General features: G+C 36.7%; 1 protein-coding gene across 1 annotated transcript; it reads left to right on the top strand.

Annotated features, from left to right (window-relative positions):
- Window positions 1-17,257: 17,257 nt before the first annotated feature.
- On the top strand, window positions 17,258-17,602 carry LOC135219080 (prostatic spermine-binding protein-like). Its single transcript, XM_064255511.1, has one exon. It carries the CDS (start codon window positions 17,258-17,260, stop codon window positions 17,600-17,602), a length of 345 nt encoding a protein of 114 aa, XP_064111581.1.
- The last annotated feature ends 1,712 nt before the right edge of the window (window positions 17,603-19,314 follow it).

Raw genomic sequence — 19,314 nt, forward strand, 5'->3', positions numbered from 1 at the left:
ACATATTCTTTGTGCATTTTCAATTAGTAAATATAACACAAAAATCATTAAAATTTACATAAAACATTACAAAAATATTAAGAGAAAAAAAAGGGTTATTATTAAAAACTTTTAAAAATTAACATTATTTTAAAAGGTTACAGTAAAAAAGACCCAGTGCTCACCAAACCATTCAGAAGAGAAGGAGAAGAACGAATGACCAAGATTTGACACCAACCTACGACTTCAGTTATGCGAGATAAAGAATATAGGAGGAAACGTTAGAGTTTAAAGAAGGAACTAGCCGTTTGATGTATAACGTCTCAAGGGTAGTTAAGTAATCACCATGGCTCGTACCACCTATAATGGAGAAATTCTTTTTGTTGACTTCAATTTTACATATAGAGGCATGGTTCTTTATATTAGAAAATTCGGGTTTACTCAGATTCTGGCCCGTTCTATAACTGTATCCTATATGGCTACAATATCTCTCAACTGGAGTAACCTACGACAAGATCCAATATAAATACCGGGGCATCCCGGGCACTTGAATTTATAAATAATGTTGGACCTCATGAAGGCCTGCAGCTTGTCCTTGTAGTTAAAGAATAAGCCAATCTTGAGTGGATTGATTGGAATTAATTGAATATTAAGGCATCTAAATTCCGGTTCAATTACTTTAAAAACCAAGTTTTTTTTTAAGAATTCTGTAATTAAAAAATTTTTAAAAACAAAATCTCATTATGAAAAAGAGACCAACTCGAAGAATATCGAAGAGCCCTATAAACTAAAGTATATATGGAGTTTAGTTTAAAATTCTTAAAGCCTGAGCTATAGAAGTTATTAGCAAGTCCAGTGTATGTCTTTTTCCGATACACAGATGTTGTAAAATCACCATTATCTCTGCTTACATTAATATCCAGAAAGGGTAGACAATTGTCGTTTTCTTTTTCCATGGTAAACTTTATATTTCGATGTTGATTATTGATATGTTCCAAAAATATCTCACTTTGCCAAGGCTCCTTGAATAATATCGTCTATAATAGACAGGTTCACATATATGTGGACAATTAGTGAAAAAGTTTTCTTCTAAAAAAGACATAAAAATATTGGCGAACACAGGCCCCAATGGGGAGCCCATGGCAACTCCATCGACCTGCGGAAAGAGATAACCATTAAAAACAAACATTGAGTCTTGTACAGCAAGCTCAAGAAAAGTCTTAAAAAGTTGTCTGTTAAAACTATGAAACACTGTATGATCGTCATAAAAAATCTTGTCTAAAATAATGTTGATGGTTTCATTCAATGGCACATTTGTGAAAAGAGATTTTACATCGAAGATGTCATGTGTAGATCACCATCTTGTAAAACTATTTCTTTCTGGAACTCATATCCATTTTTAAGTGAAAATTCGTTGTAAGCTAATTCACTGAGTAATGAGGTAAGGTATTTAGATATTGCATAAGAAGGGCTGTTATAGGCTGCCATAATGGGTCTAATAGGAACTCCTTCCTCATGCACCTTAGGGAGTCCATATAATATATTGAAAGAATATCGAAGAGCCCTATAAACTTCGAGTTGGTCTCCTTTTTCATAATGAGATTTTGTTTTTAATAATTTTTTTCACAGAATTCTTATCCAAAAAACTTGGTTTTTAAAGTAATTAACAGGCTGTTGTCACAACACTTCTCTAATCCGACACCCTCTTATAATGTCCCAAAGAAAAATATATTTGCCACAATCCCGTTTATTTCGGACAACAACTTTGCAACCAAACTTAAACAAATAATTGAACATGAATTTGGATGCCTTAATATTCAATTAATTCCAATCAATCCACTCAAGATTGGCTTATTCTTTAACTACAAGGACAAGCTGCAGGCCTTCATGAGGTCCAACATTATTTATAAATTCAAGTGCCCGGGATGCCCCGGTATTTATATTGGATCTTGTCGTAGGTTACTCCAGTTGAGAGATATTGTAGCCATATGGGATACAGTTATAGAACGGGCCAGAATCTGAGTAAACCCGAATTTTCTAATATAAAGAACCATGCCTCTATATGTAAAATTGAAGTCAACAAAAAACATTTCCCCGTTATTGGTGGTACGAGCCATAGTGATTACTTAACTACCCTTGAGTCATTATACATCAAACGGCTTGTTCCTTATTTAAACTCTAACGTTTCCTCCTATATTCTTTATCTCGCATAATTGAAGTCGTAGGTTGGTGTCAAATCTTGGTCATTCGTTCTTCTCCTCCTCTGAATGGTTTGGTGAGCACTGGGTCTTTTCTACTGTAACCTTTTTAAATAATGTTAATTTTTAAAAGTTTTCAATAATAACCCTTTTTTTCTCTTAATGTTTTTGTAAATTTTTTTGTAAATTTTAATGATTTTTATGTTATATTTACAGATTGAAAATGCACATCGAACATGTGCGAAATGTTCCATTTGAATAAACTATGGCCTTGTTGGTGTGTTTTATGGACCCTGTTGTATGCCTCTTCATATCTTCACCTGGAATCTGTGGATACGTCCGTGACGTTGCATCGGCTTCTTTTCGTTTTTCTCTTTGCATTCAGGCTGAGACTTCGCCGCATTCAACACTTTTCCCAGCTCCTTCGACACCGTCATCCACCAGCGACGCTGACCACTTCGAGGAAGTTGGAGAAATTTACCTTAAAGGGGGAAAAAGCCAGATGTGACTTGGACTTCTTACAGTATTGTCTTCTGAACGGAGTACACCCTAAGTTCATCAGATTCAACCTCTACAAGACATCGTTATATCACACTGAATTTTACCGAAACGCCTTGGACGAGCTACTTAAGAAGGAGATAGAGACGAAGCAAAAGTTTATCGAAAGTACTCATACGATTGTTTGCCAACTACGAGAACAAATATGAAGGAGTTATGGAGTTCCATTTGACAACGTCTGTGTGTGTGTGTGAGAGAGAGAGAGAGAGAGAGAGAGAGAGAGAGAGAGGGTATAATTGCTGTATGGATAGTTAATGACTGAATTGGTTGTTGGTAGGTTCTGGGCTGTCTGCTGGTGCTGTTGATTGTTAGAGTTCTGTGTTTTGAGTGAGTTTTTGAGTCAGTCTTTGGTGAGAGCTGGTGATAGTCGGTGGTGTCGACAGCGATCTAGTGAAGGCATTGAGATTCATTTGAGTTGTGTATTGTTGATTTGTTGTTGGTTGTTATTAAGTTTGATGTTAATTGATTTAGAGCTGTGGTTGTTGGATTTGTTGTGCTTGTGAGTTTTTGTTGAGTTATTGTGATTGTTATGGTTGAAGGTTGTTGTTGGGAGCTGTTGTGGTTTCTTGGTGGGTTGTGAGTTGTTGAAGGTTGTTATTGGTGAGCTGTTGTGATTCCTTGGTGTTGTTAGTGGGTGTGTGTTGCCTTTTTGAGTTGTTGTTTTTGTGTTGGTGGTTGTGTTCCATGGTTGTTGTGTTGTTGTGGTCCTTGGTTGTTATGGGGTTGTAGTCCTTGGTTGTTGTGTTATTGGGTTGTTGGTTGTGGTTCTTGGTTGTTGTCGTTGGTATTTCTGTGACCTGAAAAAGCGGACAGCACAGGATAGCCCTGGAATATCTGGAGTTGGTAAGTACATGTGCTTTGCTTTTTTGTTTTTTGTTTTGTTTTGTATAGTGTTGTAGGTACATGTTTTTGTTTGCTTTTTTGTTTTGTTTTTGTATAGTGTTGGTAGGTACGTGTTTTGCTTTTTTGTTTTGTTTTTGTATAGTGGTGGTAGGTACATGTGTTTTGCTTTTTTGTTTTGTTTTTGTATAGTGTTGGTAGGTACATGTGTTTTGCTTTTTTGTTTTGTTTTTGTATAGTGTTGGTAGGTACGTGTTTTGCTTTTTTGTTTTGTTTTTGTATAGTGTTGGTAGGTACATGTGTTTTGCTTTTTTGTTTTGTTTTTGTATAGGTGTAGGTCAATTGTCCTGCTGTATTTGTTGTGTTAAGAAGAAAGTGTGACTGAGGGTGGGTTTGGCAGGTTGATCGATTAGGTTAATGTGGGGAGGGTTTTGCACTTGTTTTTTCTAGCTTGTGATCCCGCCACACAACTTTTTCAATATTTATCCATTATTGACCGTTTTCTGTACCAGAAACTTTTTTGTAATTTTGTAAATAATTTTGTCTCCTCTGTACAATTACGTCATCAAAAGAAACTAAAAGCCTCAGGTGTTGTTACTCCCAATTTTAATCACAGGAATTACTGTATTTTTAATTTCTCTAACTATGTTCTCTCCAAAAGAGAAGAGTTCTTGCTCTCGTTTGGCTTGGATTTTTGTTTGCCATCCTACAGACCTCAGTATGCAGACTTCTATTTTCCTTTCGAAATGCTTTTTCAGAGACTCAAGTGGTTTACAACAAAAGTTATCGTTTATCTTACATAAGACTTATAACAAGTTAAAAGTATCTTGGACCCCGTTCTTCAGGAAAGAGGATTTGAATATCTTGCAGAAACTAAGTAAACGGGATAGTTTGGTTATTTGTAAACCAGACAAAGGAAAAGTGTGGTACTACTAAATAAACAAGATTATATTGATAAGGTTAAGAACATTCTTGCCGATAACACTAAATTTCGATCGCATGGTGAACCAAATTTTTTGGACATTTGCAAAAGAGAAGACAAAATTAATAGATTTTTGAGAAAATTGAAAAATGAAGGTATTTTAGATGAAATTACGTACCAGAAACTATTTGTGACAGGTTCTTCTTTCAGTATATTATATGGACTCCCTAAGGTACATAAGGAAGGAGTTCCTATTAGACCCATTATGGCAGCCTATAACACCCCTTCTTATGCAATATCTAAATACCTTGTCTCATTACTCAGTGAATTTGTTTACAACGAATTTTCACTTAAAAATGGATATGAGTTCCAGAAAGAAATATTAGTACAAGATGGTGATCTGCACATGACAAGCTTCGATGTAAAATCTCTTTTCACAAATGTGCCATTGAATGAAACCACCAACATTATTTTAGACAAGATTTTTTTATGACGATCATACAGTGTTTCATGTTTTTAATAGACAACTTTTTAAGACGTTTCTTGAGCTTGCTGTGCAAGACTCAATGTTTGTTTTTAATGGTCATCTCTTTTCGCAGGTCGATGGAGTTGCCATGGGCTCCCTATTAGGGCCTGTGTTCGCCAATATTTTTGTCTTTTTTTGGAAGAAAACTTTTTCACTAATTGTCCACATATATGTGAACCTGTCTATTATAGACGATATGTTGATGACACTTTTATATTATTCAAGGAGCCTTGGCAAAGTGAGATATTTTTGGAACATATCAATAATCAGCATCGAAATATAAAGTTTACCATGGAAAAAGAAAACGACAATTGTCTACCCTTTCTGGATATTAATGTAAGCAGAGATAATGGTGATTTTACAACATCTGTGTATCGGAAAAAGACATACACTGGACTTGCTAATAACTTCTATAGCTCAGGCTTTTTAAACTAAACTCCATATATACTTTAGTTTATAGGGCTCTTCGATATTCTTCGAGTTGGTCTCTTTTTCATAATGAGATTTTGTTTTTAACAAATTTTTTTTCACAACACTTCTCTAATCCGACACCCTCTTATAATGTCCCAAAGAAAAATATATTTGCAACAATCCCTCTTATTTCGGACAACAACTTTGCAACCAAACTTAAACAAATAATTGAACATGAATTTGGATGCCTTAGTATTCAATTAATTCCAATCAATCCACTCAAGATTGGCGTATTCTTTAACTACAAGGACAAGCTGCAGGCCTTCATGAGGTCCAACATTATTTATAAATTCAAGTGCCTGGGATGCCCCGGTATTTATATTGGATCTTGTCGCAGGTTACTGCAGTTGAGATATTGTAGCCATATGGGATACAGTTATAGAACGGGCCAGAAACTGAGTAAACCCGAATTTTCTAATATAAAGAACCATGCCTCTATATGTGAAATTGAAGTCAACAAAAAAAACATTTCCCCGTTAGGTGGTGGTACGAGCCATAGTGATTACTTAACTACCCTTGAGTCATTATACATCAAACGGCTTGTTCCTTATTTAAACTCTAACGTTTCCTCTATATTCTTTATCTCGCATAACTGAAGTCGTAGGTTGGTGTCAAATCTTGGTCATTCGTTCTTCTCCTCCTCTGAATGGTTTGGTGAGCACTGGGTCTTTTCTACTGTAACCTTTTTAAATAATGTTAATTTTTAAAAGTTTTCAATAATAACCCTTTTTTTCTCTTAATGTTTTTGTAAATTTTTTTGTAAATTTTAATGATTTTTATGTTATATTTACAGATTGAAAATGCACATCGAACATGTGCGAAACGTTCCATTTGAATAAACTATGGCCTTGTTGGTGTGTTTTATGGACCCTGTTGTATGCCTCTTCATATCTTCACCTGGAATCTGTGGATACGTCCGTGATGTTGCATCGGCTTCTTTTCGTTTTTCTCTTTGCATTCAGGCTGAGACTTCGCCGCATTCAACACTTTTCCCAGCTCCTTCGACACCGTCATCCACCAGCGACGCTGACCACTTCGAGGAAGTTGGAGAAATTTACCTTAAAGGGGGAAAAAGCCAGATGTGACTTGGACTTCTTACAGTATTGTCTTCTGAACGGAGTACACCCTAAGTTTCATCCAGATTCAACCCTCTACAAGACATCGTTATATCACACTGAATTTTACCGAAACGCCTTGGACGAGCTACTTAAGAAGGAGATAGAGACGAAGCAAAAGTTTATCGAAAGTACTCATACGATTGTTTGCCAACTACGAGAACAAATATGAAGGAGTTATGGAGTTCCATTTGACAACGTCTGTGTGTGTGTGTGAGAGAGAGAGAGAGATAGAGAGAGAGAGAGAGAGAGGGTTATTAATTGCTGTATGGATAGTTAATGACTGAATTGGTTGTTGGTAGGTTCTGGGCTGTCTGCTGGTGCTGTTGATTGTTAGAGTTCTGTGTTTTGAGTGAGTTTTTGAGTCAGTCTTTGGTGAGAGCTGGTGATAGTCGGTGGTGTCGACAGCGATCTAGTGAAGGCATTGAGATTCATTTGAGTTGTGTATTGTTGATTTGTTGTTGGTTGTTATTAAGTTTGATGTTAATTGATTTAGAGCTGTGTTGTTGGATTTGTTGTGCTTGTGAGTTTTTGTTGAGTTATTGTGAGTTGTTATGGTTGAAGGTTGTTGTTGGGAGCTGTTGTGGTTTCTTGGTGGGTTGTGAGTTGTTGAAGGTTGTTATTGGTGAGCTGTTGTGATTCCTTGGTGTTGTTAGTGGGTGTGTTGCCTTTTTGAGTTGTTGTTTTGTGTTGGTTGGTTTGTGTTCCATGGTTGTTGTGTTGTTGTGGTCCTTGGTTGTTATGGGGTTGTAGTCCTTGGTTGTTGTGTTATTGGGTTGTTGGTTGTGGTTCTTGGTTGTTGTCGTTGGTATTTCTGTGACCTGAAAAAGCGGACAGCACAGGATAGCCCTGGAATATCTGGAGTTGGTAAGTACATGTGCTTTGCTTTTTCGTTTTGTTTTTGTATAGTGTTGGTAGGTACATGTGTTTTGCTTTTTTGTTTTGTTTTTTGTATAGTGTAGGTCAATTGTCCTGCTGTATTTGTTGTGTTAAGAAGAAAGTGTGAACTGAGGGTGGGTTTGGCAGGTTGATCGATTAGGTTAATGTGGGGAGGGTTTTGCACTTGTTTTTTCTAGCTTGTGATCCCGCCACACAACTTTTTCAATATTTATCCATTATTGACCGTTTTCTGTACCAGAAACTTTTTTGTAATTTTGTAAATAATTTTGTCTCCTCTGTACAATTACGTCATCAAAAGAAACTAAAAGCCTCAGGTGTTGTTACTCCCAATTTTAATCACAGGAATTACTGTATTTTTAATTTCTCTAACTATGTTCTCTCCAAAAGAGAAGAGTTCTTGCTCTCGTTTGGCTTGGATTTTTGTTTGCCATCCTACAGACCTCAGTATGCAGACTTCTATTTTCCTTTCGAAATGCTTTTTCAGAGACTCAAGTGGTTTACAACAAAAGTTATCGTTTATCTTACATAAGACTTATAACAAGTTAAAAGTATCTTGGACCCCGTTTCTTTCAGGAAAGAGGATTTGAATATCTTGCAGAAACTAAGTAAACGGGATAGTTTGGTTATTTGTAAACCAGACAAAGGAAAAGTGTGGTACTACTAAATAAACAAGATTATATTGATAAGGTTAAGAACATTCTTGCCGATAACACTAAATTTCGATCGCATGGTGAACCAAATTTTTTGGACATTTGCAAAAGAGAAGACAAAATTAATAGATTTTTGAGAAAATTGAAAAATGAAGGTATTTTAGATGAAATTACGTACCAGAAACTATTTGTGACAGGTTCTTCTTTCCAGATATTATATGGACTCCCTAAGGTACATAAGGAAGGAGTTCCTATTAGACCCATTATGGCAGCCTATAACACCCCTTCTTATGCAATATCTAAATACCTTGTCTCATTACTCAGTGAATTTGTTTACAACGAATTTTCACTTAAAAATGGATATGAGTTCCAGAAAGAAATATTAGTACAAGATGGTGATCTGCACATGACAAACTTCGATGTAAAATCTCTTTTCACAAAATGTGCCATTGAATGAAACCATCAACATTATTTTAGACAAGATTTTTTTATGACGATCATACAGTGTTTCATGTTTTTAATAGACAACTTTTTAAGACGTTTCTTGAGCTTGCTGTGCAGACTCAATGTTTGTTTTTAATGGTCATCTCTTTTCGCAGGTCGATGGAGTTGCCATGTGCTCCCCATTAGGGCCTGTGTTCGCCAATATTTTTGTCTTTTTTGGAAGAAAACTTTTTCACTAATTGTCCACATATATGTGAACCTGTCTATTATAGACGATATGTTGATGACACTTTTATATTATTCAAGGAGCCTTGGCAAAGTGAGATATTTTTGGAACATATCAATAATCAGCATCGAAATATAAAGTTTACCATGGAAAAAGAAAACGACAATTGTCTACCCTTTCTGGATATTAATGTAAGCAGAGATAATGGTGATTTTACAACATCTGTGTATCGGAAAAAGACATACACTGGACTTGCTAATAACTTCTATAGCTCAGGCTTTTTAAACTAAACTCCATATATACTTTAGTTTATAGGGCTCTTCGATATTCTTCGAGTTGGTCTCTTTTTCATAATGAGATTTTGTTTTTAACAAATTTTTTTTAAAAACACTTCTCTAATCCGACACCCTCTTATAATGTCCCAAAGAAAAATATATTTGCAACAATCCCTCTTATTTCGGACAACAACTTTGCAACCAAACTTAAACAAATAATTGAACATGAATTTGGATGCCTTAGTATTCAATTAATTCCAATCAATCCACTCAAGATTGGCGTATTCTTTAACTACAAGGACAAGCTGCAGGCCTTCATGAGGTCCAACATTATTTATAAATTCAAGTGCCCGGGATGCCCCGGTATTTATATTAGATCTTGTCGCTGGTTACTGCATTTGAGATATTGTAGCCATATGGGATACAATTATAGAACGGGCCAGAAACTGAGTAAACCCGAATTTTCTAATATAAAGAACCATGCCTCTATATGTAAAATTGAAGTCAAAAAACAAAAAAGCATTCCTCCATTATTGGTGGTATGAGCCATAGTGATTACTTAACTACCCTTGAGTCATTATACATCAAACGGCTTGTTCCTTCTTTAAACTCTAACGTTTTCGCCTCTCCTCTTTATCTCGCATAACTGAAGTCGTAGGTTGGTGTCAAATCTTGGTCATTCGTTCTTCTCCTTCTCCTCTGAATGGTTTGGTGAGCACTGGGTCTTTTTTACTGTAACCTTTCTAAACAATGTTAATTTTTAAAAGTTTTTAATAACCCTTTTTTTCTCTTAATATTTTTGTAATGTTTTTTGTAAATTTTAATGATTTTTATGTTATATTTACAGATTGAAAATGCACATAGAACATGTGCGAAACGTTTCGTTTGAATAAACTATGGCCTTGTTGATGTGTTTTATGGACCCTGCTGTATGCCTCGTTATATATATATGTATATATACTATATAATATATTATATTATTATATATGATATATATATATTATATTATATTATTATATATAAATATATGTGTGTGTGTGTGTGTGTGTGTGTGTGTATATATATATATATATATATATATATATATATATATATATATATATATATATATATATATATATATGCAGACGTGATGAAACTCCACTATTCATTGAATAGTGGAGTTCATCTTCGCTTTACCTGGCATAGTCAAGTTTTTTAACTTCTTGCTCAAGTCTAGTCATTCTACCTCCTTCCTTCTCAACTAACGGTTGGTTGCGGCTTGGTATCTGTTTTTGATTTGTTCATTTACTACTTCGTTTTACTTGTTATTTAACTTTTTGATCCTCTCTGTAAACTTTGAGTTAATTTTAGAGTTGTATTAATTTTTACTTGTTATAATAAGAATCTTGCTTTTATTTAATGTTAATATGCATGTGTTTTTATCTTAATAGACTGAAGATGCACATTGTATGGCCGAAACGTCTCAAATAAATGTTCTTCCTTCTATTGTGGTTGTTTGCAAGTTTCCTGAATCGGATTTAATATATATATATTCATATATATATATATATTAGTATAAATATATATATATTATATCGTAACGTAGTATTATAAATATATAATATCTATACGTTATATATATAATATATATACGTGTATCTATATCTATAATTATCATATATATATTAATATATTATATATATAATCTTTATATATATATATACACACAATCTCTCACGGTCCCAATACACCTCAAACTATGCAACGGATCACAACGCCAATTAATATCCTTCGAGGAATCCCGTTGTAAGGAAGCGACGGAGACTGAGGACAAACAAACATGGTTGACCGAAGTCATTGCTGCTACAGTACGACTGAGAACCTTCCAAAAATCCTTTATTAAATCCTGAGCCTAAAGAAGGACCCTCGAGAGACTAGGCGTAAGCAACTCTGGATTGGCTGAGAGAGAGAGAGAAGCAGTCTGTTACTGTGTGAGCATAGGCCTATCTACTGAGGTAGTCAGTCAATCAATTTTTTCACACTTAAGTTTAAGTTTAACTTAGTCTTCATTTTAAGTTTTCTTATGCTTTATGTATGTTTCTTTTAATTGTGTGCTCGGATGCTCCTTTTTACATAGATGTCCTGATGATGTGACCATGGGTCAAGAAACGCGTTGACAATAAATGTATCTAATGGATGAGTATATGTTCCTGCGCCCTTCTCCTGCCCACTATAGTACCGTCTGATGTGTGGATTATGTATATATATATATATATATATATATATATATATAGAATATATATATAATATATATATATCTATATATATATATAAAAATAGATAGATGCAGATTTAGATATATATAAATATAGATATAATATATATATATATATATATATATATATATATATATATATATATATAAATATATATATAAACGGGTTCTTTCCTAGATAGTGGGGGCGGGGGGTTGGGGGGCGGAGTTCGTTACCTGGGACTGACATTTCCTTGGAAGTCATTATCGTTATGATATTTACAGTCTTTTGTTTATATTTTCACGGTCATTCCCAGCGGGCTTGTACTAAACACGCCTCTGCAAAGGTGGATACATACCAGATTTAAACCCTTGAGGTCCATTATCAAGGAAAGATAAAAAAAAATTGAATCCACACACACACACTCACCTATACACAAACAGCCAGATTATTATCATCATCAAACCAGTTCAAAAGTCGACCCAAAAAGTTGCAAGTCATTTCGTTCTACACTCGGGTTTTATTGTGGAAAAACAGACGTGAATCAAAAGCTGGTTCCTGACTTTCTCTCTCTCTCTCTCTCTCTCCCTCGTTCCACAGACTTTCTGAAATCAGAATTTTGGGTAACGAAAAAGACCAGAAAAGTGTGTGGGGCCTAGTACTATTATGGTTTCTGTTACGGTGAGTCTGCTGCTGAGAGAGAGAGAGAGAGAGGTAAACTAATAAGAAAATATCCAGTGAAAAGCATGGCACTTTTGAAGTACATATTTTTGGCAACATTTACCGGATATAGCAATTGAGCGGGATATCTGTGGCAGTAATTTTCTTATTAAGTTAATAATTAAGTTAGTAACAACTACCTGAGCACCGGGAGGGATGTAGACGTAGCCTCCAACCACCCCCCCTCACCTCCCCCTCCACCGGTCCCCCAAGATTGGTAGAGCAATCACTTTACTTTCGTACCAGCTTGAGGGATAACTTTAAAGACCTCAGGTTTGTAGGGCTATATTGGTGGGTCCAATATTCTTAGCGAACTAATGTAATTTCGAAAACGTTCAAAATACAACTCAAAACAATCATGGTTTTTGGTGAATTACCCAAAACATATTTTATGCGATGCTGTGGGTCCAGATTGTGTCATTGGGAAATGTTTAAATGTTTTTTCTCTCTCTCTCTCTCTCTCTCTCTCTCTCTCTCTCTCTCTCTCTCTCTTGTACTACAATCAACTTCCCTCAACCAAGCTGGACGTGAATGAATGGAATAATATAACAAGTATAAATAAGGAATCAGAATAAAGGAATAAATCCAACGCTTAGGAGGACCTTATTGTTCATAAATGGGTATAAATGCCTGTGATCAAACGAAAATTAGTACATTAGGCATGTAAGCCTAGGCCTACCTATACTTAGTTAAAAAAAAAAAAGTGTTGTTGCAATTCCGTAGGTATTACATGACATTGTGATACTCTCTCTCTCTCTCTCTCTCTCTTCTCTCTCTCTCTATCTCTCTCTCTGTCTTTCAGATTTCAATGCTTCAAAACACCAACCATATGAACCATTGTCTAATAAGGCCTGGATACCCGAGCGCCAAAAACGTCGAGTTGCCGATGCCACCTGACGCTGCCTTTTACAGAATGAGGTATCTTACCGTACTTTTCAATGGAAAATCACTAATTTGGACTACACGAGCGTTACTAGCGTTGCGTTAGGACGCGTTACGCAGGCGTCAGGAATTCCTAACGTCTGTGTCGACGTTAATAGCGCGCGCTAGTAACAACGCCTTGCATGTGGCAAGGGGGGCTACTTGCCCCCTCCTGAAATCCTGGAAAATGAAAAAAAATTATGATTTATTATAATATGTTATATATATATATATATATGTATATATATATATATATATATATATATATATATATATATATATATATATATGTATATATATATATATATATATATACATATATATATATATATATATAGTATATATATATATATATATATCTACATATTGCGGCATTGTACAGTATATTCTTTAAGTGAATTAAGGGTATCCTTTTCATATTGTATAACATTTGTATACAGTATATGACTGTGTTATTCTGTCAAGAAATGTTTGATTTCAATTGAACAGTACATGGAACCACTGAAAAAAAAATCAATGTAACTTCTTGTATTTATTCTTTACCGCATCTTGCTTTACTTAAATTATTGCCATCGCAATTGCAGAAACCTTATCAGCACCTGCATTTCTTTAATGAATAAAGGAATTATATATTATGTAATTGTTTGATTCATTCAAGAAAGGCAGGCGCCGATACTGTTTTCGGAATTAACAAGCTCGTTCAAAGGGTCATGAGTGTTCGTCTGATTGATACCGGAAACTACTCATGTATGCTTCAGGATTTGAGGCTCCCAGGGAAAATATGCTTCTGGCTCCTCTACAGATGCCACTCTACATCAGTATACCATGAGAGACAGCACAAGAGATCTATGTATATACAGTCAATCATTAACGTGTTATTTTTGTTAAACAGGCACCGAATGCCAATCAACCAATTATCCCTAAGAATGCATTGAAGTTGATTTCTCTCTCTCTCTCTCTCCTCTCTCTCTCTCTCTCTTCTTTCAGAGCACGCTTTTCAGATCTCGCGCACTCCGTCAAAGGGAATTGTGACAGACCACTTTACTAGCTGTAGTATCCTATTTACGATCAATTGCTCTCAGGTATTCAGGTTTATGCGTTCCACTTAATGAGACTTTGAAACAGAGAGAGAGAAAGAGAGGGAAAGGATGGCAAAGACACATGTTGTTGCCATTAGGGGAATTGGACATCCCATAAGATACTGTGTGTGAGAGAAAGCAGCAGATTAACCATAACGAGCCATAGTGCTATTTTTTTTTTTTATATAGGCTCCTTTCTGCATCTTCTTCGTTTCCCGAAATTGTGCCTTCAGAAAATCTAAGATACTAGAGAGAGAGATTAGCTCTCTCTCTCTCTCTCTCTCTCTCTCTCTCTCTCTCATGAAAACGTTGAACTAGGCACAGCAGAAGAGAGTTGTATACCAGAGAAGAATTATAGGCCTATAATGTGGTCGCTGCTATGTCGCCGCACCAGAAGCCTGGCAAATTGCCAGACTCACTCCTGACTTTCTATATAAAAATAAATTATCTTTGAAGCGAGAGTAGGAGGAGGCCATAGCATTTGTATTTGCAAATTGTCTTCTTGTTTATAACAACGTTTTAAGACAACCTTGTCTGCTTGTTTTGGTCCCAAAAGATCACCAGCTGTTTAGTTTTATTTTTTTTCCTCACCTTTCTGGTTCGTCGTATTTCAAGAGTTGATTATTTTATATATATATATATATATATATATATATAGTATATATATATATATATATATATATATATATATACAGACTTCAATCTGTCTCTCTCTCTCGTTCCCCACATCCTCATCCAGTCGCCATCTTGTACGCCAGATTCCCTCCTCCTCTTCCTCCCCCTGGGGAAGCCTCCTCCTCCCGCGCGTCGCCGCCCTTCCCTTCCTCCTCCTGTGTAGTGGGTCTCCTCCAGCGATGAAGGGTCCTGGCATCATTGAGGTCCCGCCTCCCTCCCTCCCTCCCTCCCTCGGAAGGACGGAGAGAGTCTCCGCCCTCTCTCTCTGCTCTTCTTCTGTCTTTGAGTTCTCCCTCTCGGTGGTGGTGGAGCTCTCACTCAAGGTGGCAGAGGAGGAGGAGGAGGAGGTCCGGGAGAGAGAGAGAGAGAGCTCTCTCTCTCTCTCTTCTCTCTCTCTCTCTCATAAGGTGAGGATATGACCCCTACAGATGCTAATTTCAGTTTTTGAGTTCTGAATGAATAGGCCAATGTTTGTTCTGTTGGAATGTCTTGTCTTGTCCCTTTTTGTGTCTTGCATTTCGTTTATTTTTTTTAAATTTTTATTTTATTTTATTAATTTTTGTTACGTTTTCATCATATTCATCGGAGCCATGCACGACACCTGCCCCTGGTAGTATACGATGATCAGTTACACCCACGTACATGAGTACTACATAGTACACACACACACACACACACACAGCAGACGCACGCACACAACCGTGTTTAGCTCCGCTGACTCTCTCTCTCTCTCTCTCTCTGTACTACATTTTGTATCATCTCGTGTAAATAACTATATGTGTGTACCCAGCCAACTCCTTTCTGGCCCAAAAGTAATTATTAGTATGATGATGATGATGATGATGATTATTATTATTATTATCAGAGTAAAATGTCTCAAGGATTCCTAATTACTTGAATTCCCTGTCACAGTAAATTCACAGATAGTGAATGCACGGTAACCACACATTCACTGTGACAGTGAATTCACAATTATAGTGAGTCCACAGTGACCATGAATTCACTGTGAAAGGTGATTCACAGTGGCAATGAATTCAGTGACAATGAATTCACAGCGACAGTGAATTCACGATGACAGTGAATTCATGGTGACGGTGAATTCACTGTGAAGGGTGATTCACAGTGACTATGAATTCATAGTGATAGTGAGAGAGTGATTTCACAGTGACAGTGAATTCACGGTGACAGGGAATTTACTGTGACAGTGCAACCACAGTGACAGTGAATTCAAAATGATAGTGAATCACAATGCCAGTTGCTTACTTACTTAATGATTGATTAAGAAGCCTTTTATATCCTCACAGGTTATATTTACATAGACGGGGGAGCCTATTTCTCAGACATAGAGAAAGACAGACTTAATAATATTGTAACGCGAACACACATCCATTATGTAGTAGCTATGTATGCAACTCTGTGTATTATTTATCCTATGTATGGATAAAATAGTATGTGTGCATATCATAAAAAGGACAATTCTTGGAAATATATGATAGAATAAACGATCAGATGGACACATCACAAGTGCACGAAGACATCTTATCTAGCAATGAAGTCTTCGTAATTTTGACAATGATAGGACGTCCTTCAATGAATGGTAGTGACAATCAATTACTCTTTAGTGCTGATGAAAAGCAAAGCACCAATGTAATGAAATCTATGAGGCCAAAATGAAGGAATATTTCCAAAGACATCTGCAAGTCTGGAGACGTCTTCGTCTGAATGATCATGTTTTGAGGGGGGGTGGGGGGGGAGATTTATCAGTTAACGTCACTTGCCTTCTTCGACGGTTCCGCTTACGTCGTTCACTAAATGTCCCTTAATCTGTAAGAAGTCCTCCTTATCCCTTACAAAACTCCCAGGAGGAAGAGGAGGAGGTGCACTGTAGGCATTACTGAAGGTTCTTTGCAGCGTCTCTTCCATGATCCCCTATAGCTGCAACCCTTACATTCCTTTTACTGCCCCTCCGTTCTTTTTGTCTCCCTTCCATCTTGCTGTCCTGAACTCTCTCCCAACAATTGAAGAAGCGCCTCAGTGGCGTGGTTGTATGGTGTTTGCGTCCCACCTCGGTGGTCGCGGGTTCGATTCTCGGCCATTCCATTCAGGAACGAGAGATGTGTATTTCTGGTGATAGAAGTTCACTCTCGACTCGACGTGGTTCGGAAGTCACGTAAAGCCGTTGGTCCCGTTGCTGAATAACCACTGGTTCCATGCAACGTAAAAACACCATACAAACAAACCAACAATTGATGGGCTGGTTCCTCTCTCTCTCTCTCTCTCTCTCCTGAATCTATTTGTCTGTAAAATAAGAACTAATTTTGGAGAGAAAACAACCGAAATCCATTTACACAATTCTAGGCCTATAGTCGTTTTTTTCCTCCTGTGTCATTCATTATTGAATATCATATTGGTGAAAGAGTATTTCTCTCTCTCTCTCTCTCTCTCTCTCTCTCTCTCTCTCTCTCTCTCTCTCTCTCTCTCTCCCCGAATGAGAAAAAATAGAGCGTCATCTTTACGCTGGATGGATGTTGATACAATGTTGATCAGTGATGATGTTGGTGATGATGATGAGAGTGATGATGATGATGGTGATGGCGATGAGAGTGATGATGATGGTAATGTTGGTGGTGATGACGATGATGGTGATTCTTATGATGATCGTGGTGGTGATGAGAGTGATGATTATGATGGTAATGGGGGTGGTGGCGAAGAGAGTGATGATGATGATTATGTTGGTGATGAGAGGGACGATGATGGTGATTGTGATGATGATGGTGGTGATGACGATGGTGGTGATTGTGATGATGATGGTGGTGATGACGATGGTGGTGATTGTGATGATGATGATAGTTTTGGTAAATGTTGACAAAAGTAGTAAAATCCACAGATATTTTTCCAAAAATGTATGATGTTTTATGAGACTCTTAGGTTCCAACCTGGGAAGAAATTCCCGAGAGAGAGAGAGAGAGAGAGAGAGAGAGACCCTCACCATGTCAAGGTGGTCCCAAAATGAGGGGGAATTTTTTGAGGAGTTTTTCATCTTGATGCAATAGGTAACCTTAATTTTTCACTTCGTTATCGTTATCTGGATGAAATATTTCGATAATGATGTGTCTGAACACAAAACGAGTCGTAGTAGATGTCACACGGCCACTATCTACGCAGGATGATGTCCTGTCCGGGAGACCAAACGCCACACCACACACACTACTTTTTGACAATAGCACCGAGAGAGAGAGAGAGAGATAGTAGCATCAAGGGCTGGCCTGTTGTTCCATATGGATAGGGTTATTCGTCTACTTAATAATAATAATAATAATAATAGTAAACAGTTGCTCCAGATTATTAGAAGCAAGCGAAGATGAGGGCTGGAGGAGGTTATCTCCTCAAAGGTGAATCCTGATCAGGAGTCAAGGGACGATAAGGGAAAAGCCCCTTGATACAGGCGAAGGGTCGAGGAGGAGGAGGAGGAGGAGGGCCAAGTCGACAAACGCTGCTACTTTCTCCTCTGCAGGATTCCTATTCACCCTTTCTGCTTATCACCAGTGCGAGGTCGCGAATGGACGTTCACAGATGATATGCATTTCCTATCTGTGTGTGTGTGTGTGTCTCTCTCTCTGCTTCTTTCTTTCTCATCACAATATGGCTAAGTATATATATATATATATATATATTATATATATATATATATATAATATATTATAGTAGTATATATATAAATTATATATGTGTATATATATACACACACACACTCACACACACACACATATATATATATATATATATATATATATATATATATATATATATATATATATATATATATATATATATTATATATATATATATATATATATATATATATATATACTATAATACTTAGAAAAAGGCACGAAACGGTTAATAAGGAAGAAAAGAGAAAAGGGAATAAGATAATGATTTTTCTTAGAGGACGAATTATCGCGTTACTCGACCCAAACGATTAAGGCTTTTAGTCATAAAGCCATGTGGCTTTCATCTCCCCCAAAAACCTCTGTCCGTACCAGAGATTAGTGACCGACAAGATATCTCCCAGGCATCTTCGAGAAATTGGAAACTACTCTCATTAGCGCCTATGACTAATCGGCGTTCCCTTCGTGAACAGGTCAGAGAGAGCCATCTGGCATACGTTAAAAAGGAATTCTATGACCCGTTGTTAGAAAGAGGGAAGTACCAAACTCTTCAGAGCTCCACCTTTCCAAAGATAGGCCTCTAGTATCGACGAATCAAAAGCCATGAGTGTTGGTCATAAGACAGCCCAAAAGGGATATCAACGAATGACCTATGAGGTTACCAAAGGGATACACCCCCAAGAAGCCAGGACATCAAGTAGGAGGCGTATACAAATTCAGAGACTACGAATCATTGTAGAAGGCATGACAGGAAGGCGGTTTGTATACAAGTTGGTAGCCACTATGACACAAGAAGTCTTTTAGAAGATGCCACACCAAGTCAAAATCCCAAAATCCAAAGGCAGTGCTAAGAAGATATCTTCCTAATAAAAGGGCAGACAGAGAGAGAAGAAAGCAGAGCAGAAAA

Source organism: Macrobrachium nipponense, chromosome 19 (genome assembly GCF_015104395.2).
Source record: "Macrobrachium nipponense isolate FS-2020 chromosome 19, ASM1510439v2, whole genome shotgun sequence".
In the NCBI taxonomy this organism is placed as follows: Eukaryota; Metazoa; Arthropoda; class Malacostraca; order Decapoda; family Palaemonidae; genus Macrobrachium; species Macrobrachium nipponense.

What these genes read in the sequence shown, in the direction of transcription:
- LOC135219080 (XM_064255511.1), top strand. Translation starts at nt 17,258, where the DNA reads ATGGATGTTGATACAATGTTGATCAGTGATGATGTTGGTGATGATGAT.